The following is a 25,313-nucleotide window of genomic DNA, read 5'->3' as shown; positions in this document are numbered from 1 at the left end:
GGTAAGCCATTGCTTGCAGGCTTCCAGTCACAAAAGTCTCCATCATCACCCTCTGTCTCCTAGGGCAGGCACGGTAGTGTAGTGGTTAGTGTAACACTTTACAGCGCCAGCGACCCGGGTTCAATTCCCGCCGCTGTCTGTAAGGAGTTTGTATGTTCTCCCCGTGTCTGCGTGGGTTTCCTCCGGGTGCTCCGGTTTCCTCCCACATTCCAAAGATGTACAGGTTAGGAAGTTGTGGGCATGCTATGTTGGCACCGGAAGCGTGGCGACACTTGCGGGCTGCCCCCAGAATGCATGTTGGACATTGTCAAAGTTCTTACTGAAGTCTGTATAGATTACATCAACCACACTGTCCTCATCAGTATCTTTCATTAGTTTTTCAGAAAACTCAGTTAAACAAAATCTCCCACCGACAGACCCATGCTGTGATCCCTGATCAACTCCTGATTTTCCAAATGTAGGTTAATCCTGTTCCTCAGATTTTTTTCCAATAGCTTTCCCACCACCGCTGTTGGACTCACTGGCCTGTAATTACCCGACAACCCTGTTGCCCTTTTTGAACAAAGGAATCACATTTGCTGTCCTCCAGTCATCTAGCACCTCACTTGTGTCCAGTGAAGATTTAAAAATCTTTGTCAGGGTCCCAGCGATCTCCTCCCTTGATGCCCACAGCAGCCAGGGATACTTCTCATCAGACCCTGGGGAATTATCCATCTTTATGCCCACTAAGACATCTTACCTGTCCTCCTTTTTAATGATAACGTGCTCAAGAATATCTCTGTCCCTCTCCCTGAATTGTCCAATTGCAACATTTGTCTACTTTGTGAACACAGATAAGAAGTATTCACTTAAAATGTCAACTCATCCACTGGATCCATGCACTGATTACCCCTTTTGTCCCCAATGTACCCTGTTCTTTCCCTTGTTACACTTTGCTCTTAATATTCTTATTAAAATGCCTTGGGATTTCCCTTAATTTTGTCAGCAGTGATATTTTGTGGCCATACTTTGCCCACCTAATTTCTTTTTTAATACGTATTCAATACTTCTGTAGGCCCTCCCCTGTTTTCAGTACTCCATATCTACCAGATACTTCCTATTTTTGTGTTTAACAAACCCTCAATATTCCTTGACATCCAGGGATCGCTAGACTTGCCTTCCTTACCTATCACCCCTACAAGAGCACGTTGGCCCAGAGTTCCAACAATTTCACTGCCCCGGGATTCTACCACTCAATTAATCCACCAACCCATCCGTCTTTGGGGTGTTGGAGGAGACTGGAGCACTGGAGGAAACAGTCATGGTCACAGTGACAACCTACAGACTGTAGTGACAGCACTAGAGGGCAGAATTGAACCTGGCTTCCTGGATTTGTGAGACAGCAACTCAAGTGGCTGTACCACTGTGCCACCCAATTCTATTCTCTTCCCATGTTCCTGAAACACAGAGCTGGCAACATTGCTTGTGACGAAGAAGATATGTGTTATCATTCTTTCATCACTTATCTTTCAGACCTTTTCTAAGGCCTGGTAAATGTTATCCACTGGGACTCATTAGGTACTGTTAAGTTACAAAGCTTTCCACAAGAATACCAGGAGATTAGAAGAATGAGAAGAAACGTCAATGAAACATTCAAGATTCTGACAGAACCCAACAGGGTGAACGTAGGAAGATGTTTCGCTTGTTGGGAGGTTTAGAGTCAGGGATGAGAGCCCTGGGATACAGGTTAAGACATTAAAGACTGGAGGATGTCTGATGTTGTTTAAGACAGGTTGCAAGGAAAAGCCAGGGAACTACAGGCTGGTGAGCCGAACATCAGCGATGGGAAAGTGACTGGAGGGGATTCAGAGGGACAAGATCGACCAGCATTTGGAAAGGCAAGGACTGATTAGGGATAGGCAGCATGGCTTTGTACGTGGGAGATCCTGACTGAGTTTTTTTGAAGAGTGACCAAGAGAATTGACGAAGGCAGGGAGGTGAATGTTGTCTACATGGACTTCAGCAAGGTCCTTGACAAAATCCCGCATGGCAGGCTAGTCCAGAAGATTAGGACACATGGGATCTAGGGTGAGCAAGCCAATTGGATGCAAATTTGGCTTGGTGGAAGAAGTCAGAAGGTGGAAGTGGAGGGTTGTTCATCAGTTTGGAGACCTGTGACCTGTGGTGTGCCGTAAGGATCCGCGCTGGGTCCACTGTTGGTCTTCATCTATATTAATGATTTGGATGAGGATGTAGTTAGCATGGTTAGTAAGTATGAAGATGACATTCAAACTGGTAGTGTGGTGGGCAGTGAAGAGGATTATCTAATGTTATAATAGGATCCAGAACAACTGGGGAAGTGGACCAAAGAATGGACGATGGAATTTAACTCAGACAAGTGCAAGGTGTTGCACTTTGGTAAGTTAAACCAGGGTACGACTTACACTGTAAATGGTAGGATCCTGAAGACTGTTGTAGAGCAGAGGGACCTAGGGGTAGTTCCCTGCAAGTAGCAACACAGATAGACAGGGTGGTGAAGAAGGTATTTGGCACCTTTGCCTTCCTCGGTCAGGGCATTGAGTACAGGAGCTGGGACATCATGTTACAAGTGCATAAGCTGTTGGTGAGATCACACTTGGAGTACTGTGTGCAGTTCTGGTCACCCAGCTATAGGAAAGATGTCATTAAGCTGGAAACAGCACAGAAGAGATTCACAAGGATGTTACTGGGACTGGAGGGCTTGAGTTATAAGGAGAGGATGGATATTTTGAGAAATTTTCCCCTAGAGTGTAGGAGGCTGAGGGGTGACTTTGTAGAGGTATAAAAGCATGAGAAGCATAAATAAGGTCATAGTCTTTTTCCAAGGCCAATGGAGTCTAAAACTATAGGTTTAAGGTGAGGGGGGAAAGATTTAAAAGGGATCCGAAGGGCAACTTTTTCACGCAGAGGGTGGTGGGTATATGGAATGAACTGCCAGAGGAAGTGGTAGAGGTGGGTACAATTACAACGTTTAAAAGACATTTGGACAGGTACATGGATAGGAAAGGTGTAGAGGGATATGGGCCAAACACAGGCAAATGGAACTAGCTCAGGTAGAAAACTTGGCTGGCATGGGCAAGTTGGGCTGAAGGGCTTGTTTCATGCTGTATAACCCTGTGACTGAGATAAAGATCAATCTCTTCATCCAGAGGGCGATGAACCTGTGGAATTCTTTCCCGCAGAAGGCAGGAGAGGTCAAGTCGCTGAATATATTTAAGAAAGAGGTAGCTAGATCTCTGGACACAAAAGACATCGGGGGATTTACAGAGAGAGTGGGAATATGGTCCTGAGGTAGAGAATCAGGGGTAATTGTATTGAATGGCTGAGAAGGTTTGAAGAGCCGAATGGGTTTTTCTAGTGTTTCAACATCTGAGCAGCTAACGGCTGTGAAGTTGAGTGTGAATCAGTTGAAAACATTCTCTGTAATGTAAGGGACCAAGGTAAGACTGGATGTGCACAGTGGTCAGCAATAGGTCCTGGGCTTGTTAAGGTTAAATCTGCAAACCCTGGTTACCTCTCCGGCCCTGTATCCTTGGACTATTGTTCTACAGATTAGATTTTGAATCCCACAGTTGGGAAATTCAAATTTATTTTTAAATTTTGATATGAGAAATCAATATCAGTAAACAGTGACCATAGACCAACCACACCTTGTACCATTTACTTCACTAATATCTGTTGAGGTAACTTGCTATCCTCACACTGCCTGGCCAACATATGACTCCAAACCACATCTGTCCTGACTTCCAACCCCCCCCCCCCCCCCGCCGCCCCGCAGTAGTTTAAAGGACCCTCGCTTCAAAGGCAAGTTGGAATGGACAATAAATGCTGGCCTTATCAGAGATGTCCCCTTTCCACAACCCACAGTGAAGAACCAATGGGTGCAATGTTTAGTGAGGGAGCTGTGGTGAGGTGTTGAGTCACACATACAAAAACACTAGTGAATTATGCTTTTGCATGTGACTTGACAGCTCACCTCAGTTCTCACTTTGTATATTGTTATTCACACATGATAGAAGGGCAGTTACTTTGTCCATACATATCTTATGATAGACAAAACTGGTTGATCCAGCTAGATTCAAGGGATTCCGCAGATGCTGGAATCTGGACCAACATACAAAGCGCTGGAGAAACTCAGCAGGTCAGGCAGCATCCATGGAGGGAAATAAACGGTCGATGTTTCGGGTCGAGCCCCTTCATCAGGACTGGAAAGTTATGCCCTCTTCCTTTCCAGTCCTGATGAAGGGGCTCGACCCGAAACGTCGACTGTTTATTTCCCTCCATAGATGCTGCCTGACCTGCTGAGCTCCTGCAGCATTTTGAGTGCGTTGCTCCAAATAGATTATTGTTCTCTTTGTAAGGGAGGATGCACAAGGTAATATGGGGATTAACGTTAATATGGGGATTAAGCAGGCAATAATGGGGATTAACATCATCAAAGCAGCAGGTCTACCTTCTCCCAGCTACCATCGGGCAGGAGGTACAGAAGCCTGAAGTCCCACACCACTGGGTTCAGGAACAGCTACTTCCCTTCAACCATTCGGTTCTTGAACCAACCTGTACAACCCTCATCACTAACTTAGTTTAGCAACACCATGACCATTTTGATCACTTTGCACTAAAATGGACTTTTTTTTGCTTTTAATTGTGTTCTTTCTTGTAAAAATTATGAATGCTGTTTCTATGATGCTGTGTGCCTGTGATGCAGCTGTAAGTAAGTTTTTCATTGCACCTGTGCACACATGAACTTCTGCACATGACAATAAACTTGACTTTGACTTTGAAGCTATTCTCTAAAGTTACAGTGAAACCACTTCAGGTCGCTTTACCTTGCTGGGTAAACACAGCAGAGTTAGCTCCTTAAATGTAAAAGTGTTAGAGGGTAGAGAATGGGAAGGGGAGAATCTCTGTCGTTTAAACAGAACAGGTAAAGTCTAGATGGCTCACAACGTATCCAGAGAGTTTACCGAGCTTGGTGTGAACCTGGTCTGTCACTGAACTGGATTAACTGGCTGTCAAACAGAAGCCCCTGTTTGAATATTTATAGATGACCTGAAGGGCAACTTTTCCACACAGAGGGCAATGGGTTTATGGAACGAGCTGCCAGAGGAAGCTGTAGAGGCGGGTAACATTACATCATTTAAAAGACATTTGGACAGGTACATCGACAGGAAAGGTTTAGAGAGATCTGGGCCAAATGCAGGCAAATGGGACTACCTAGGAAGGGACATGGTTCGGCATGAACAAGTTGGACTGAAGGGCGTGTTTCCATGTTGTATAACTCTACGAATCTATGGCCTGAAACACATTTTGACGGATGCAAAGTAGTATCTATATTGGACTGACACTGAATATTGAGTGCTCATTGTATATTGTTGGTCACACATCACACTGAGGGCAGCTATTTTCTCCATACCTATCTTATGATGGGCAATACAGGGTGATCCAGTAAGATTTTGTAAGAAAAGCTCACCAAGGTAATATTGCTGTAGACAATGAAGGAGATTAAAATCAGCAAGGTGGGAAACTAATTCTCTAATGACAAATTAAACTTTAAAATGTTGTTCCCTCTTTAGTTCTGTCGGCACAGAGAAGCTGGGATAGGAAGCATCTCTGATGTGATGGGTTTGCATCCTTCAGTAATGAAAGCCAATCCACTACGGGAGGGCAGGGGCTTCCTCAAACCTCATCTTCCTTTCGGTCAGAGTGTGGGAGTCCTGATCAGATGGTTATTCCATCAATTAGGGTTTGTGCTCAGACATAGGGTGTGTGCTCCAGGCAGAAACCTAAAGACCAAAGACAGCAGAAGCAAGGTATTAACAAATTGTCCCACCCCATCAGAAAGGCCTCTTGCTGCAGTTTGTGAGAAAGCCTCTGATCCACTCCAGCTTTTCTTTTTGATCTTAGTTCAATAAGTCGTGGGATCAAGTTTAAGAACTGCCAGGTAATGATGCAGCTCTACAAAACTCTGGTTAGACCGCACTTGGAGTACTGTGTCCAATTCTGGTCGCCTCATTATAGGAAGGATGTGGAAGCGTTGGAAAGGGTGCAGAGGAGATTTACCAGGATGCTGCCTGGTTTAGAGAGTATGGATTATGAGGAGAGACTAAGGGAGCTGGGGCTTTACTCATTGGAGAGAAGGAGGATGAGAGGAGACATGATAGAGGTGTACAAAATATTAAGAGGAATAGATAGAGTGGACAGCCAGCGCCTCTTTCCCAGGGCACCAATGCTCAATACCAGAGGGCATGGCTTTAAGGTAATGGGTGGGAAGTTCAAGGGAGATGTCAGAGGGAGGTTTTTCACCCAGAGAGTGGTTGGTGCGTGGAATGCGCTACCTGGGGTGGTGGTGGAGGCTGATATGTTGGTCAAATTCAAGAGGTAGTTAGATAAGCATATGGAGGAATTTAAAATAGGGGGATATGTGGGAGGAAGGTGTTAGATAGTCTTAGGCTTAGTTTAAAAATCGACACAACATTGTGGGCCGAAGGGCCTGTATTGTGCTGTATTGTTCTATGGTTCTATGGTTCAAGGTTCAGAGAAATCAGTGCCTTGGTGGTTCATGGCTATGAATAAGGATAAGTATGGATCTTGCAGGAAAGGTTTAAATTGGGGGAGGGCAAATTAAGAGAGTATTAGGCAGGAGTTAGGGAGAGTCAATTGGGAACAACTACTTTTGGGCAAGTCCACATCTGACATGTGGAGGGTGCTTAAAGACCGACTGCACAGAGTAAAGGACAGGGATGTTCCAGTAAGAAGGAGGAACAAGGATGATAAGGTGAGGGAACCTTGGATGATGAGAAAGGTGGTGAATTTAGTCAAGAAGAAAAAGGAAGCATGTGTAAGGTTTAGAAAGCCAAAATCAAACAGAGCCCTTGAGGAATATAAAGAAGCCAGAAAAGAATTCAAGAAAGGAATTAAGAGAACCAGGACAGGCCATGAAAAGCCCTTGGCAAGTAGGATCAAAGAGAATCCCAAGGCATTCTATACTTACATCAAAAGCAAGAGGACAACTGGGGAGAGGGTAGAGCCACTCAAGGATAAAGGATGGAACATGTGCTTGGAGGTGGAGGCTGTGGGAGCGGTCCTAAAAGAGTACTTTGCATTGGTATTCACTGAGGAGAAGGATGCAGAGGATAGTGAGATCAATGTGGAGCGTGCTAATATTTGAGATGAAGAAAGAGGTGCTGTTGGGTCTCTTGAAGAACATTAAGATGGATAAGTCTCCAGGGTCAGATGGGATATCCCCAGGAGTTTTTAAGAGAGGCAAGAGATAAGATTTCCGGGACCATGACCAAGATCTTTGTGTCCTCTCTAGCCACAGTTAGGGCATTAAGTATACAAGTTGGGACGTTGTGTTGAAGCTGTACAAGACATTTGTGAGGGCACACTTGGTGTATTGTGTACAGTTTTGGTCATCCAGTTATAGGAAAGATGTTATTAAGCTGGAAAGAGTGCAAAGAATATTCATGAAAATGTTGCCAGGACTCATAGGGAGAGGTTGGGTAGGCTAGAACTTTACTCCTTGGAGTGAAGGAGACAGAGGGTGACCTTATAGAGGGGTATAAAATCATGAGGGGCATAGGTAGGGTCAATGAACACAGTCTTTTACCCAGGGAAAGGGAACCAAAAACTAGAGGGTATAAGTTTAAGGTGAGAAGGGAAAGACTTAAAAGGGACCAGAAAGACAATCTCTTCACACAGAGGGCGGTGCGTAATATGAAACGAGCTGCCAGAGAACGTAGTTGAGGCAAGTACAATAGCGACATTAAAAAAAGACATTTGAATATGTACATGGATAAGAAGGACTTACAAGGATATGGGCCACACACAGGCAAATGGGACAGGCTTAGGTGGGCACCTTGGTCAGCAGGGATGGGTTGGGCTGAAGGACCTGATTCCGTGCTGTATGACTCTATGAATCCACATACCCTCATCACTGGTGGCACTTTCCAGTAGTCCGATCTTTTGCAAGTGAATGGGTGTTGAGACTGAGAGTGCCAAAACATCCCCGATTGCTTCATGGAAGCCTGGGTTGGCTCCGCTCCTGAAGCTGACTGGCTGGTCCTTATACTGTAGGTAGTACTCCACGTGTCCCATCTCATGGTGAACCGTGAACAGCTGCTCCATGGTGACGGTCGTGCACTGTTTGATTCTGGAGAATGAACAGAGGGGACATTACCATCACACGCTGCGGTGGATTTCAACCCCAGGTCCCCATCATCCCCAGAATAGAGCAAAGGGTAAGAAACAGCCACACAAATAGAAAGGTTAATAACTATACAGAGCTTTTCACAAGCTCAGGATTTCTCAAAATACAGTCAATGAAGTCAAGTGTAGTCACTGCTGTAATGTAGGAAAGGTAGCAGTCTAGTTGTACACAGCAAGATCCCAGAACAAATCACCACATATTCTGTTTTGGTGGTGCTACTTAAGTCATAAATGTTGGCCGGGATGCAGTGTAGGATTCTTCACATATGGTGGCATGTGATCTTTTATATCTCAAAGGAGAGATTTGCTTTAATATCTAATTTAAAGGACAAGGCAGCACTTCTTGGGAACTCTGTTCAACCACGAAAGGGTGGTCTGGTATCCACAGCGTTAGGGTGTTATCACTGAGCCATTAGCAGTGCATTACATGACCATATGGCACACAAATGGTCTTTGCTCAATGAGTAATCCCTACATTCACATTGCTTCTGAGCAGCTTCACGTCTGTTATGTAGAGAACCAACCTGAAGTCCTTCCGGTTATAGAAATCCCAGGCAGATGCATGGCACACAACCTCCCTGCCATCATCAGGTTTCTTAAGCATAGAGTACTTCCAAAATTCCTCTGGCATCTTGATGAGCCCCAAGGATGCGAAGAATTCCTCAGACACTCTGAACATGAAAGTGGCGTTCCATTTCTGGAGAATATCACAAAGGTATGAGCAGTAAGTCATCTGCACAAGTGAACAGGTACCTCTCAACATCTGCCACCCACCTTTGGCCCCACACCGTGACCCCTGATCTTTGGTATTGCTATTGGTTTATTATTGTCACTTGTACCGGGGTACAGTGAAAAACTTGTCTTGCATACCGATCATACAGATCAAATCATTACACAGTGCATTGAGGTAGTACAGGGTAAAAACAATAACAGAATACAGAGTAAAGTGTCACAGCTACCGGGGAGAGCATTGCAGGTAGACAATAAGGTGCAAGGTCAGAACAACTATATGCCCTCAGGCTCCTGTATCTTCTACCTGATGGAAGAGGAGAGAAGAGAGAATGACCCGGGTGGGTGGGGTCTTTGATTATGCCGGCTGCTTCGTCAAGGCAGCGAGAGGTAGTGTCATCTTCAATCATGACACTATTCTCCTCTCACCCCATCACAGCTGAAGCTTTGGATGAAATAACCATTTTCTTTAAACTGACAAACATAGCAATTTTAAAATTATATCAGTGAAAATCAGTGGTGGGGACAGAAAATGGATTTAAGGAGCTTTTACTTTCCCAGTGTGGATTTACTGATCACTTGCTCCTGGCACTTCTTGAATATAACAAATCTCTGGCTGCTCGCCACTTCATGGAGATTATTCAAGTTTTCAAATTCACACTGTTGTTGTACTAATTTATTCATTACTGTACCTATGGAAATATTAATCCTCTGGCTCCCGCTGTTGCACTGATGGTTATTTATCTGACGTGCTCCCTGCTCTGTGTGCCCAGCATTCCATTAATTGCCTAGCCTATCAGTGTTCCTGCTGATCTGTCGCATACCAATTCAGTGTTGCCTCTTGCTTCATTAATTTGTTTTTAATTCCCCACTGTGCTTGGTGGTGTTTAAAGTTATTAATTCCTTGGCTCCTCTTTCACTGTTCACTGAGTTACTTGTGAATTTATTAACTCACAGTTTAGTGAGTTGTGATAGTACGTACTTTATTACAACTCAGAGGGAGACATTGGGACCATGTTGACTCCTAGGGGAACAATCCCATTATTTCCCATTCTCTCTCCTTGTTTCCCTGTACTCCTAAAACTTACTTTCTCATACATATACCTATCAATTCACCTCTGATCACTGAAACCAGGCTCCCCTCCATGGACTCTTTCTATACCTCTCGCTGCCTTGGTGAAGCAGCCAGCATAATCAAAGACCCCACCCACCCGGGACATTCTCTCTTCTTCCCTCTCCCATCAGGCAGAAGATACAGGAGACTGAGGGCACATACCACCAGGCTCAAGGACAGCTTCTATCCCACGGTAATAAGACTATTGAACCCTTATATGATGGGATGGAACCTTGACATTACAATCTAATTTGTTATGACCTTGCACCTTATTGTCTACCTGCAAGGCACTTCCCTGTAGCTGTGACACTTTACCCTGTATTCTGTTGTTGTTTTTACCCTGTACTACCTCAATGCACTGTGCACTGAGGTAGTACAGTACGAACAGTATGCTAGGCAAGTTTTTCACTGTACCTCGGTACAAGTGACAATAATAAGCCAATACCAAAACCAATGGCAATGCCAATACCAATTTTTGGTATTAACCTATACTAAGAGGTAAGTCACAGTGGCCAATTAACCTATCAGCAGGTCTCTGGGGCATGGGAGCAAACAGAATTCCCCGGAGCCAAACAGTCTCAGGGAAAAGGTACAAACTCTGTACAGACACCACCAGAGGTTTAGGTAAAACCTGGTCCACTGGAGCTGTGAGGCAACAGCACTAACTATTGACCACTGAGCCGCCCGTTTTATTCGTGTGTTGAGCTGCTTTCTACTTGTTCAACTTCCATGTTGCAAGGATCTATTCTCACTGACATTTTCCAGTGTCCAGTTTCTCAGTTGAATAATTCTTTGGTTAAGTTTATTCTCTCACTTCTTTTGGGAATTCACCAGGAATTCCCTCATTAGAAAAGCACTAGTGCAGTTAGTGGAGCTACTCCCCAACCAGCGGCAAAGGCCCAGGTTCAATCCTGACCTCCGGCGCTGTCTGTGTGCACATTCTACTGGTTTCCACCCACATCCCAAAGGCATGAAGCTTGGTAGGTCAACTGTTTGCTGTAAATTGCCCCTGGTATGTAGGTGAGTGGTGGGATCTGAGAGGCGATGATGAGAATGTGTGAGGGTATAAAGAAAATATGGTAGTAGTGCAAATGGGTGGTTGATTGTCAGCATGGATTTGATGGGCCGAAGTGCCTGTTGCTGTGCTGTATCTCTCTTTAACTTTATAGCTCTTCTCCCAATACGTTGCTGCAGTTTTGGTGGCAAACTTTCTTCGATATTTCCTGGGGATTTCCCACAACTTTGCTCCAAGGAATATCCCAAGAAAATTCTTAGTAATCAATTGAAAGATGTTCATGATGGTACAGGCATGATTTCTCATTTTAGGGTGGTAGCGTTGAGAATGGTTACAGTGAGAGTGATGGGAAAGGACATACAGGGATTTGAAGAGAGCATCAAGAATTTTACCACTGTGTCAGGCTGATGTGTGAACAGCAGGGCAGACCTGTGCTGAACCCAACCAACAGCCCATCTCCCCACTTGTCAACTGCCCAATACCTCCACACCAATCCACCATCCATCTCGCCACACCAACTCACTGTCGATCTCCCCACACCAACGCACTGCCCATCTCTCCGCACCAACCCACAGCCCGATCTCCCCACCCCAGCCCACAGCCCGATCTCCCCACCCCAGCCCACAGCCTGATCTCCCCACCCCAACCCACAGCCCGATCTCCCCACCCCAGCCCACAGCCCGATCTCCCCACCCCAACCCACAGCCCGATCTCCCCACCCCAGCCCACAGCCCGATCTCCCCACCCCAGCCCACAGCCCATCTCCCCACACCAACGCACTGTCCGATCTCCCCACCCCAACCCACTGCCCGATCTCTCCACCCCAGCCCACTGCCCAATCTCCCCACACCAACCCACTGCCCAATCTCCCCACACCAACCCACTGTCCATCTCCCCACACCAACCCGCTGCCCAATCTCCCCACACCAACCCACTGTCCATCTCCCCACACCAACCCGCTGCCCAATCTCCCCACACCAACCCACTGTCCATCTCCCCACACCAACCTGCTGCCCAATCTCCCCACCCCAACCCACTGCCCAATCTCCCCACACCAACGCACTGTCCATCTCCCCACACCAACCCACTGCCCAATCTCCCCACACCAACCCGCTGCCCAGATTTGCCCCATCAGCCCACATTTACATCTGTTGTGCCTGAATGAGCTGACCTCTGTACCCGATGGGCATCCAGTGAGGAGCAGTGAGATCTGGGAGGTCAGAAAGCCTCGGATGCCACGTGAGGCCCCTCCCCTCAGACACTCTGACAGCCGTGCACAGCTCACTGGCTATCGAAGGCTTTTTAACAGCATTAAATATTTTGAATATTAAATTAATTCATCTTAAATAATTTTAAAAAGTAAAAGTTATTTAAAATCAAATTAGATCGACAGCACATTAAAACACTGGCAAATAATTAACATAGAACAGTACAGTACAGGAACAGGCCTTCGGCCCATGTTGATGTGTCGAACTAATTAAACTAGTAATTAAACACCTAATTAACCTAATCCCTTCTGCCTCCTAAAACATAACAATGAATTAAAATAACTTTTCAGTGCTTTATTTTCCCACCGGGTCCACAAAGGGAGAATTGGGTTGCCCAATTCCACACCAGCCTCCCTGGTGTAAAGCTAAGGGTGGGTGTGGAGCGTGCCCAGACCTGCCTCAGCGAGTCATCGCTCCTTCCCTCAGTCGGTGATGTCCAGCGGCTGGAGGGACGGCAGAAGTTCCACATCCGCCTTTTAGGAAATTTTGGATTTCCATGTTTGACCGGACACGTGTCAGTGTGAGACATCCTGAGGCACAAGTGGCCGATGGGAGTCCCTTACTGTACTGTGGGCTTCTCGCTGGCCCCAGCTGGAGACAGTTGAGTGAATAGCTTGAGGAAGGCTGGGATGGGCCTGGGGTGAGGATGGGGGACCTATGGGTGGGCTCGAGGTTACAGATGGTTAAAAATGGGACATGGGTGGTTGGACACTGGAATAGCCATGTCTGGGAGCTGGGGTGAACATGCAGGAAGGTTCCAAGCACAGGTAGGCCCAAGCAATGGGAAGGCAGGTGATATCCCTGAGGGGACGGTCTTTGTCTTGGGAATGGAAGATGGCCTCAGCATCAAGTCATGTGCGCAGGACAGGAACTGACGAATCAACCAATGACAATGACCAAGGAGGACGAAGACTTCCCAGTGGGGGCTGAAGAGAATAGCTTTCGACTTCTCAGTGTTTACTTGGAGTGAACTCATCCATGGATGACAACACAGTGGCAAAGCTGGTAGAGCCACTGCGCTGCCTCACAGCTTCAGAGACCCGGTTTCAATCCTGACCTCTGGTACTGTGTGTGTGTGTGTGTGTGTGTGTGTGTGTGTGTGTGTGTGTGTGTGTGTGTGTGTGTGTGTGTGTGTGTGTGTGTGAGTGTGTGTGTGTGTGTGTGTGTGTGTGTGTGAGTGTGTGTGAGTGTGTGTGCGATTCCTCCGGATGCTCCAGTTTCCTCCCACATTCCAAAGATGTGCAGGTTGGTAGGTTAGTCGGCTGCTCTAAACTGTCCCTAGTGTAGGTGAGGGGTAGAATCTGGGGGGAGTTGATACGAATGTGGGAAGAATAAAAATTAGGATTAATGTAGGATCAGTGTAAATGTGTGGTTGATGGACGGCATAGACTCGGTGGGCTGAAGGCCCTGTTTCCATGTTGTATCTCTATGCCCTCTATCACCTTTGTGACTCCAGTCACTGTGATTGACCCAGAACTGCTGACTGAGGTGGTCGAAGAAAGCCAAGAACTGTTGCCCATTGCTTCAAAATCTGTTTCAAGGCAACCAGGGCTGGGGACTTGATGCCAGCCTTGTGACTGATGGTCACATCCTGAGAATGGTGCTTTAAATGTCACAGGGACAGGGCTACTGCAGTTAAAACAGAAAGAAAGGAAGGGGTGGTTATATTAGTGCTTTCTGCATCTCTATCAGGATGTTCGAAAGTTGTTTGCAGCTAGTGAGGTAGTTTAGAAGCATGGACAATGTTGTGATGTTACACATTATAGAAAATGGGACACTCTATATAAGGTACCTGATTATATGTGAAAGGATTCAGGATGGTATATATGTTATAACTGGAGCACCTGGTGGTATATTTTAGATACATTATAAAGTAAGGTATCTCTCTCTCTCTCTCTCTCTCTCTTTCTCTCTCTCTCTCTCTCTCTAACTCTCTCTCTCTAACTCTCTCTCTCTCTAACTCCCTCTCTCTAACTCTCTGTCTCTCTAACTCTCTGTCTCTCTCTCTGTCTCTCTCTCTCTCTCTCATGCCCTTATCTAGATTTTGACAAGATCCCAAACTATTGCATCAGTGAATAGGTCTGTTCTTCGTTATCTTTGTCGAAAGTGAACACTTTCCCCTTTCTGCCTGAGGTTTCTGGTGGAACTGCTGATGTCCAATTGGTGTAGTACCACACGGGGTATTACAATCCAATCAACTCACCTGCTTAATCATCGTATCGGTAACATCAATGTTGGGTTTGTTTGGGAATGGGATCATGGTGTTGTAGATGTTGTTCCACCTCTGGGCCCACATATTACCTGAATGGAGAAGAAATCTCAGATCAAGAATGGAATTTTGTCTGCAGTAACAAAGACGTGCATTTATATAGTGCCCTGACTGAGGTATGATCCAAGGTCCTGTGCAGGAGCAAAGTCAGACAGAATTTAACCCCAAAAGGAGGAGGCATTGAGACAGAGGATCAAAGAGAAAGAGGTATGGCACAGCAGAGGGATTTAAAGGTAGATGTGCATTTTCAGAGTGCCTATTGTATGCCTTTCAGGATATCCCAAAGTACATTTGAAGTGTCATCACGGTTGTAATTTAGGAAATCAAATTTCTGTGCTGTAGCATTCCATGTCAGCAATTGGATAATGTCCATAAAAGCTGTTAGTAATATTGCATTTGGGAAAAGTATTTCCAGGAGGCCATGGGTAATTCCTTTGCCCTTCTGTGGAATGATACCTTGTGATTTTTCAAATCCATCTGCATCTGCTTCATCTAAACAATGGCAGTTCTGGCAATGCAGCACACCCTCAATACTGCTCAGTGTCAACCTAATCCTTGTGCTCAAGTCTCTGGATTGGACCCACAAGCTTCAGTCTTGGAGCTGATTGCCTTCTGAGCCACGGTTGGCACCTTGGGAAGAAATTCCACATGCCTAGAAGTCCACGGGAAGTAAAAGATAACGGAAATGGAATAACTATGGATTTTTGGAAGATTGTAGGGCTATAGGATAGTGGGAGAGGTAAGCCATGAAAGGATCTGTACAGATCGATAAGACTTGTAAAATTGTCTTTTAGGACCTGAAGCCTTTGAGGAATTAAAGGTGAATAGATAGTGTGATTTAGGAATAACTGTGTTTGAAAATAATAAACGTTGTTTCAGCGTGAGGTTAGACAGAGCCCGGGGATTCAATAACACAAAATTACAAAATAGCAAATCCAACCTAAGCTGATTCAGTCAACTACCGAGTTGTATTTGGCAATCTTGAATGTATTCTGGAACCTTCCACCTCCAACTGCTTGGCCTCAACTCTTCTACAACTGATTACCCGAGTTATACATTATATTGTGCAACTCCTTTCTTTACCAGTCAGAAAATAGATGTCACATTTGTTCATCTGTAAATGATTTCTTCTCTGGCTGCTTGCAGTGGTGTCCAGGATCTTAATATGTAATGCCTGGTGACTTGGATTATCTGGCAGAGTTGTCCAAGTAATCAATTGACTACAGGATCAGTCATCAGTTTGCAACTAATTCACACCCAGGCCAAATATCGAGGTCCACCTCCAATTAATTTTAATAGTTTTACTTATAAAGAACAATACTTTTTTGCAGACAGTAATTACCCAATAGATGTGCAGGAATAGGTCCTTTCAGATTGATATATTTGGATCCATATCTCTCGTATAACTTCCTCCTCACAAAAGCATGAAGATTAAGGTAAAGTGGTTTGATATCATTGTAGATCTTTTCAAGATCCTCAGTGAACGTTGACGAGTCATACCAGGATCTCCAGTACTCTCCAGTGTCACTAAAGCCTGTAAACAAAGCCAGGTAACTATTGCCGCACTGTTACAAACCAAAGACTCATGCCACTAAATAACAGCATCTTATATTCATAGAAGAAAGGCCATGTGCTTAAACGTCCCAAGGAGTTTCACAGCAGTGTAATCAGACTAAGACTGACATTGATCCAAAGAATTTGATATTAGGACAGGCCACCAAGTGCTTGCTCCAAGGAACAGGGGAGAACTTAAAGGAGGAAGGACTGAGGGACAAAGAATTGTCAGAATGGAATTCAGGACAAATATCTCTGTAGCGCTTTAGTTGCAATATGCAGATCTGGTGGGAAATGTCTGGGCCATTTGTCAAGCAAGCACAGTAGTGTAGCAGTTAGCATAACGTTATTACAGCACTAGCGACCCGGGTTCAATTCTGGGCACTGTCTGTAAAGAGGTTGTATGTTCTCCCCATGTCTGCGTGAGTTTCCTCTGGGTGCTTCAGTTTCCTCTGAAATTCCAAAGACGTATGGGTTAGGAAGTTGTGGGCCTGCTATGTTGGCGCCAGAAGTGTGGCGACACTTGCGGGCTGCCCCCATAACACTCTACGCAAAAGGTGCATCTCACAGTGTGTTTTGATGTACATGTGACTAATAAAGATATCTTATCTTCTGACCATTGGATTGAAAGGAGCAGAATCTATGGTCAGAGCAGGAACAATGGCCTGGCTGAGAGAACCAGGTCATCAAAGGTAAAGGGGAAGCTGTATTTGATCTGACTGGTAAACAGAGAAAAGGCTGGGCAATTGAGATGCTGGCAGGTGGACAGTCAGATAGTGAGGCTGGTTGGAGATCAGGTGGATGGGCATGGAGCAGAGCTGGACAGGGGGAGAGAAATGTTGGGGAGATGGTTGTTGGTGATTGCGCGATGGATAAATTGCAATGGCTACCTGATTGTTCGGAGGCCAGGAGGATCCTGATGAGGTTGGGGTGTGGTTTGATTGGAATGGGAGATGGGGTGGGTGGGGTGGGTTGGTTGGGCTGGGGGACGGAGTTGGGGGTTCATGAGTGAGGATGGGATGGGGACTTGACTGGGTGGGGACAGAGTGGAATGAGTGGGGCGGTGAGTTGTTTGGGGTGGAGATTGGGATAATGGGTAACTGGGTGGGGGATGAGTTGACTGGGTGTGGGATGGGATGACTGGATGGGGGATTGGGCAGGAAAATTGGGAGACATCCAAGGGTGATTGATCGGTATTAGGAAGAGATAGGGAGCTGAAGCTGGGATACATGGAGTAACTGGGGATGACTGATGGTGGGGAGGGGTGTGAGAGAGAAATACAGGGGCGGGAATTGGTGGGGTGCAGAGACGGGAGATCGTTGCATGAGGAGAGGATGACTGGGAGGTTCTCTGTGGGCACTGCAGGAATGGGATGCTAATATCCCTGTTTCTAAGACTTGGGGAATGGGATTTTCCTGCTGGCTTTGGCCCTTCCTGGCTGTCTGGTATTCCCTAGGACTGGGAGACCTACCCTACAGCCTCTAAATTGGAATCACAGCTCTCGTCCGAGGCAGGCAACCTCAGACCACGTAAAGCTACATAAATTACCCTCCTGCTCCTGGACTCTGGCCCCATAAATCACTCCCTTCAGACCAGAGCTGAGGTCATCCCCCCACCCTGGCCCTCTTGCACCTTTCCTATGGGATGGGCCCCGAGGAAGGTCAGCACCTTCAAATGAAAAGGGTGACATGATTAAAGAGAACTTGTTGGAAAAGCTGAGATTGAGCTTTTGCACTGAGGAACAGCGCAGGTCTCATTCCCCCACAATCACTCGTACCACAAGGGCTCCTTACCGTTAACACCTGACCATTTTCTGGAAGTCAGAGCTGGAGCCCACCTAAGTGTGTTCACGTGGAGGGGTTTAATCTACTTACCATCCAGTTTAGAGGCATTGTTGCTCATTTCAACAAATTGTTTGTAGTTCTCTCTCTGTGGGTTCCCTGCAGAATTGTGCCAGCCTTCCCATGCGTACAGCAGCTCCTTGTAACTCAAAGACGTTGCCATCTTATCCGTCAGCTCTGCAACATCAGAGAGAAGGAGTGAGTTAGAGAGAGAGACAGAGTTGGAGAGAGAGAGAGAGAGAGAAGGAGTGAGTTAGAGAGAGAGACAGAGTTGGAGAAAGAGAGAGAGAGAGAAAGAGAGAGATAGAGAGAGAGGGTTAGAGAGAGAGAGTTAGAGAGGGAGAGTTATTGGAGAGACACATGCATGGTTATAGTACCAACACATTCACTGATGACAGCTCTCTGACAGACCTAGACTCCTCTTCTGACATCGGACAGAAAGTTTATAATTTTGAGACAATGTCAGACAATGCTTAACCAGATACCTGGGAGAGATGCTGCAGAGAATTTGTAGACAGCAGAGAATGCTGCCGCAGTGCCCCAGACATAGAGTTTCAGGTGGTGAATGGGGTGCCAATCAAGATGGCTGCTTCATCCTGTTGTCAAGCTTCTTGGGTGTTGTTGGAACTGAACATATCCCGTCCCGTCAAGCAGAGAACATTCCATGACCCTCCATAATCTTGCTTTGTAGATGGTTTTGGAGTGTCAGGAGGTGAGTCTCTCACTGCAGGATACACAGCCTCTGATCTGTTCTTATAACATTTGTATTTATGCAGCTGGTCCAGTTGACTTTCTGGTCAATTGGAACCTCAGGATGTTGACAGTGGGTGACTTGGCAGAGGTAATGTCATTGAAACTCGAGGGAAGATAGACTCTATCTTGCTGAAGATGGTCACTGTCTGGCCCTTGTGTAATGCGAATGTTACTGACCACTTATCAGCCCATGCCTATAATTTTATCCACGTCTTGCTGAGGGGATGCAAATAGAATTGAACTTTGTACAATCATCTCCAGCTGACTGTGTGATGGGAGGAAGGTCATTAATGAAGCAGCTGAAGATGGCTCTCCCTGACACTGCGCTAAGGAAGTCCTGGGGCTAGGGTGATTAACTTTCATCAGCCACAACCTTCCTCTGTGTGAGGAATGACTCCAACTATTTGAGTGTGGTCCTATTGAAGACCTTTGACTTCGGGTTTACCGAAGGCACCTTGACCAAGTTCTTCCTTTCTGAAATTCAACTCTTTGGTCCATGTTTGGATGAAGTCCTGGAGCTGAGTGGCTCAATGAAATCCAAACTTAAAGATCTGTTTCTCTCTCCATTGATGCTGCCTGACCTGCTGAATATTTCCAGCATTTTTCATACTTACTGTGGGGTATTGGTGGAATTCTCTGATCCTGTGTTCCTTGACCGGTCTGTGGGACAGTTCTCCCGATTTAAACACATTCCACATCTATGAGGAGGACTTGCAGTGTTGATTAAACTGAGCATGCAGTCACCAGGTCCAGATCTGCCTGTGCCTAAGTAGGCTCTGGGTCATCTGTCCAATGATAACATCGTTGTGGTTTGATGTATCCATTTGGAACAGGTGATTGGGTTGCTAAGTCATTTCAGGAAGCAGTTAATAGTCAATCTCATTTCTGTGGGTTTGGGCAGCTGTACAGACCTGACCAAACATGGATGGCAGAATTCTTTCTAGGTGGAACATAACTGAACTATGACGATCCAGTGGCTTCATGGCTAACTCAATGGAGATTGGTTCTTTTATTCATATTATTTACTTTATTGCATTTAAATTCTACAGAACTGGTAGAAAAATCATATTCCCAGATCAGAACTTCAGCCCCATGGATTAGTGGTCCAGTAATTTCCAGACCAGGAAGCACCATAACTTGGGCAATCTAGACCAAAAGTAGACTTACTAGACCTATCACTTCCTTGTTAGTATAGTGCTTAGTATCCCTGCCTGTCATGTGGGAGACTGGGGTTCAATTCCCCGAAGGGGAGATGGTTTTTTGGTTTCTAAATATAACTGGAAAAAGAAGGGCAATTTTGAATTTAGCAAGCATGGTAGTGTAGCGGTTGTGTAACGCTTTACAGCGCCAGCAACCTGGGTTCAATTCCGGCCGCTGTCTGTAAGGAGTTTGTACGTTCTCCCCGTGTCTGCGTGGGATTCCTCCCGGTGCTCCGGTTTCCTCCCACATTCCAAAGATGTACGGGTTAGGAAGTTTTGGGCATGCTATGTTGGCGCCGGAAACACTACTATTGCCTCTACAATCTCTTGAGCTACCTCTTTCAGAACCCTGGGGTGTAGTCCATCCGGTCCAGGTGACTTATCCACCTTCAGACCTCTCAGCTTCCTAAGCACCTTCTTCTTAGTAATAGCGGCTACACTCACCTCTGCCCCCTGACTCTCTCCAATTTCTGGCACTTTGCTGGTGTCTTCCACAGTGAAGATTGACGTAAAATACTTACTCAGTTTATCCGCCATTTCTTTGTTCCCCATTTCTATCTCTCCAGCATCATTTTCCAGCAGTCCCATGTCCACTCTTGCCTCTTTTTATATATTTGCAAAATCTGTTGGTATCCTCTTTATATTATTGGCTTGCTTACCTTCATATTTCATCTTTTCTCCCCTTATTGCTTTTTTAGTTGCCTTCTGTTGGGTTTTAAAAGCTTCCCAATCCTCTAGCTTCCCAATAATTTTTGCAATATTTTATGCCCTCTCTTTTGCTTTTATGCTGTCTTTGACTTCCCTTGTCAGCCACGGTTGCCTCATCCTCCCTTTAGAATGCTTCTTCTTCTTTGGGATGAATGATCCTGCGACTTCTGAATTACTCCCAGAAACTCCTGCCATTGCTGCTCTACCATCATCCCTGCCAGGGTCTGCTTCCAATCAACTTTGGCCAGCTCCTCCCTCATGCCACTGTGGTCACCTTTACTCAACTGTAATAGCGATACATCTGATTTTAGCTTCTCCCTCTCAAACTGCAGGGTGAATTCTATCATATTATGATCACTGCCTCCTCAGGGTTCCTTTCCCTTAAACACCTTAATCAAATCTGGTTCATTGCACAACACCAAATCCAGAATTGCCTTTTCCCTAGTGGGCTCGACCACAAGCTGCTCTAAAAAGCCATCTCGTAGGCATTCTACAAATTCCTTCTCTTGGGATCCAGTACCAACCTGATTTTCCCAGTCTACCTGCATATTGAAATCTCCCATGACAACCGTAACATTTCCTTTCTTACAGGCCTTGTCTATCTCCTGTTGTAATTTGTACCCCACATCCTGGCTATTATTCGGAGGCCTGTATATAACTTCCAACAGGGTCTCTTTTAACCTTACCCACAAGGATTCTACACTTCTGATCCTATGTCACTTCTTGCTTTGATTTCATTTTTTACCAACAGAGCCACCCCACCCCCTCTGCCCACCTGCCTGTCTTTTCGATAGGATGTGTATCCTTGGATGTTTAGTTCCCAGCTTTGATCTTCTTTTAGCCACGACCCTCTGATGCCCACAGCGTCATACCTGCCAATTTCTAACTGCTCTATAAGCTCATCTACCTTGTTTTGTATACTGTGTGCATTCAGATATAACACCTTCAGTCCTGTATTCACCACCCTTCTTCTCAAATTTGTCTCCATGTTGCCTAAAGTTAAATTCTTATCCCTTTTTAAACTTTATGTCTTATTTTTTTATTCTGAAGACTTCAGTAACCTCTCTTGCACTCTCCTTCCCTTTTACCTGATCCATACTTTTCCATTCTGTTGAACCCACACACCCCCCCCATACTATTTAGTTTAAAGCCCTATCTACAGCCCTAGTTATCCAATTAGCCAGGTCCCAGCGTGGTTCAGGTAGAGCCTGTCCCATCAGCACATCTCCCTCCTTCCCCAATACTGCTGCCAATGTCCCACGAATTCAAACCCACTTCTCCCGCACTAATCTTTGAGCTATGCATTTAACTCCCTGATCTTATTTACCCTGTGCCAATTTGCATGTGGCTCAGGTAACAATCCAGATATTATTAACTTTTCGGTTCTGTTTTTTCAGTCCCTAGCTGCTCAGATTTCCTCATCAGAACCTCTTTCCTTTTTCTCCCTACGTCGTTGGTACCCACATGGATCACGGCAACTGAACCTTCCCCCTCCCACTCCAAATTCCTCTGCAGATCAGATGAGATGTCCCGAACCCAGGCACAAGGCAGGGATCCCAGCCTTTGGGATTCTCGATCCTTGTGACAGAGAATTGTGTCTATGTCTTTGACTATACTATCCCCAATTACAAATATATTTCTCTTCTCTCCCCCCTCTTGAATGGCTTCCTGAACCACGGTGCCACAGTTCGGTTGCTCATCCTTCCTGCAAACCCCACTCTCATCTGCACAGGGAGCAAGAATCTCAGACCTGTTGGAAAAGCTCAAGGGCTGAGGCTCCTCCAGCACTACCTCTTGGATCCCCCTACCTGCCTCACTCACGGTCACACCCTCTTGTCCCTGACCACAGACTGAATTTGAAGCAGTTAATCTAATGGGTGTGACTGCCCCCTGAAACACAGCGTCCAGGTAACTCTCCCCCTCCCTGATGCGTCGCAGTGTTTGAAGCTCAGATTCCAGGTCATCAACTTTGAGCCCGAGTTCGTTGAGCAACCAACACTTGCTGCAGATGTGGTCACCAGGAACCACAATGGAGTCCACCAGCTCCCACATTATACAGCTACAACACATCACCTGATCCTGCATCCCTACTTTATTTAATTAGTTGTAATTTGGTGTCCTTTTATTTAAATACTATAAAAGTAGTCAAAACATCTTCACGTTTTGAAAGTTCTCTGCCTTCTTTTCCATGCTCTTTCTGAGCAGCTGAATCTTCTCTGAGCCAGCACAGGTGATGCAAGCCTTGGGTCTGCAATAAAACCTTCTCTTCCTCCTGCAGGCTCCACTCAGTGCCTTCATGAAAAGAATAACGGAGAGCTGGCTTATCAAATGTCCCTAATTCATCCATTAGCTAATAGAAAGATTTCCAGGTCTTGTTGGAAATTCCTGTTCCGTGATGCTGCAGGTTTAGGGAGACCTGTGGCTCATTTCCTAGCAGCTTACATTAAACACGGCATCCCAAGGTGAAGAATGTGTCTCAGTGGCCTTGGAAGACTCAGCCTGTATCCCACAATCCATGTTGGCATTTTCTTCCCAGCATGCTGCATTAACTTGCCATCAGATTTCTACAGCATTTTACAAACCAAGACATAATGAACAGCCACCAACATAAACGCAACAGAGACATGGAGTAATCATTGCTGGAGGCCTTGAGAACACCTACCTCTAGGTTCAAGGACAACTTCTATCCCACTGTTATAAGAGTCTTGAACAGTCCTCTTATATGACAAAGATGAAGTCTTGATCTCCCAACCTATCTCACACCTCATCTGTCTGCTTGCATTGTACTTTCTCTGTAACTGTAACACTATGTTCTGCATTCCGTTATCGTTTTCCTTTTGTACTACATCGATGTACTTATCTGTCTGGATGGCACACAAACAAAAGCTTTTCATTGTATCTCGGTACATGTGACAACAATAAACCAATACCAATTACCAATTAGCTCTCTACACAAAGTGTGTGGAGTGGGTTCTTCTTTTGGTCTACATTGCCCAAGTTATAGTGCTTCCTGGTCTGGAAGGACTGAATATTACTGTTCCCTCTGCTACATCACAGCCACTGAAGTTACAGCTCCCTATCTGACTTACCTGGCTCAAGAGACCAACATTTGTTGGGATCCTGTTCACCGGGTGGGCACACCTTAGCTGTGGAGTATATATTGTCCATTTCACTCAGGATGGTGTTGTACTGAAACAAAGGACAGTTGGTTAGCACCCTGCAACACAAACGAAGGGTCTGTAATGCTGGAAGAGGTGAAATGTAAAGGCTATAGTTTTGTTTCCGCTAACGTCACCTGTGCACTAGTTCCCCTGTTATTACAGTGAGGAAATAGAGCAGAAGCCTATCATAGGACATGCCCATCCTGCTGTGGTTGGGTATTGTTTCTTGGACAGCTAAGTTTTCATCTAAACATGGGAATCTATATAATAAGATGGATTAGACATTTGATTATTTTCTAAGCAGATTTAAGGTGAGTGGTGCTTGCGAACACAAAGTAGGAAAGTTAATAATACCAACAAGAGAGAGAAGGCAGGGAAATGCCAGTGGGAAATAATTTGTTTGGAAAAGGATCAAGAATAGAGGGAGAGGTTCTCATGGATAAGATGAGCTTGGAAATCACAAAGCAGGAGACATGTTAGAATTGGGAGAAAGATGTGATTGTCCAACTAAGAAAATTAAGGGAGGTTTGGCCAGTAGGGGAAGAGACCTCCAGCATCAATGAAGAGAGGTCATTATTTTCATGGCAAATGATTCATGAGCTCCTCTCAGGATGATGGTAGAGGTGATAATTGTGAAGAGCAGGACTTGATGAAAGGTATAACCAGACCTGAGGATGTATTCTTAGATTGTCATTGTCATTGTTTAAACCAGTCTTCCACCAAAGAAACTGTGAATGGCATGTCTTGGACTTAAAGGAGTAGGAATGATAGTTATCCCATGAGGAATGATTAGGGAGAGATGGTAATGGTTATAATAGAGGCAAAGACAGAGATTGTTGACACGATGGACAGTGGTCGGAAGGCTGGCTCATGGGGAATTTGCATCGTGTGGCTCAGGGATTTGTGGGTGGGTTTTTTCCAGGGGATGGATTCAGAGAGAAGGAAGCCCATGGAGGGGTTGGCCAGAGGGGGGCAGAATTTGGTTGGAGAATGACATGGAAGGTGGCCTATGGTTGGAGCAGCAAGGGTGTGGGGTGGCTTTGGGGACGAACCTGGGTAGAAGATCATATGTGTGGGGAGAGACTTATTGAGATCCAGACTTTGCTGTCAAGGTCAGCATTTAATGCCCATTCCCAAATGCCTTTGAGAACGTGGTGGTGGTGAGCTGCCTTCTTGAACCACTGCAGTCCTTCTGCTGAAGGAGCCCCCAGAGTGCTACTGGGGAAGGAGTGCCTGCATTTAGACTCAGTGCCAATGGAAGGACCAGAGATTTATTCCCAAATCAGGATGCTGCATGGAATGGAGGGGAACCTGCAGCTGGCGGTGCTCCCATGCAGTGGTTGGGTTTGGGAGATGCTGATGGGCTTGCCTGGTTGAGTAACTGAAGTGTACTTTGTAGATGGTGCACCAGGACCGCAAGAAACTGCAGAGAGTTGTGGACACAGTCCAGCACGTCATAGAAACCAGCCTCCC

General features: G+C 45.7%; 1 protein-coding gene across 2 annotated transcripts in view; it reads right to left on the bottom strand.

The window, feature by feature from the left end:
- ace (angiotensin I converting enzyme (peptidyl-dipeptidase A) 1) overlaps positions 1–25,313 on the bottom strand; it is a 144,929-nt gene that overhangs the window by 80,586 nt on the left and 39,030 nt on the right. For both annotated transcript variants that reach the window (XM_052038907.1, XM_052038906.1), the window contains exons 3-8: positions 23,769–23,868; positions 18,053–18,196; positions 15,967–16,158; positions 14,559–14,656; positions 8,754–8,926; positions 7,950–8,173 (exon numbers count right to left, since the gene is read on the bottom strand). In XM_052038907.1, the coding sequence (XP_051894867.1) occupies positions 7,950–8,173; positions 8,754–8,926; positions 14,559–14,656; positions 15,967–16,158; positions 18,053–18,196; positions 23,769–23,868 (931 nt within the window). The remainder of the gene's footprint in view (positions 1–7,949; positions 8,174–8,753; positions 8,927–14,558; positions 14,657–15,966; positions 16,159–18,052; positions 18,197–23,768; positions 23,869–25,313) is intronic.

Source organism: Pristis pectinata, chromosome 25 (assembly GCF_009764475.1).
Source record: "Pristis pectinata isolate sPriPec2 chromosome 25, sPriPec2.1.pri, whole genome shotgun sequence".
NCBI classification, from domain to species: domain Eukaryota; kingdom Metazoa; phylum Chordata; class Chondrichthyes; order Rhinopristiformes; family Pristidae; genus Pristis; species Pristis pectinata.
Note: the sequence above shows the minus strand (reverse complement) of the source record. Positions and strands in the feature narration are given on the sequence as shown.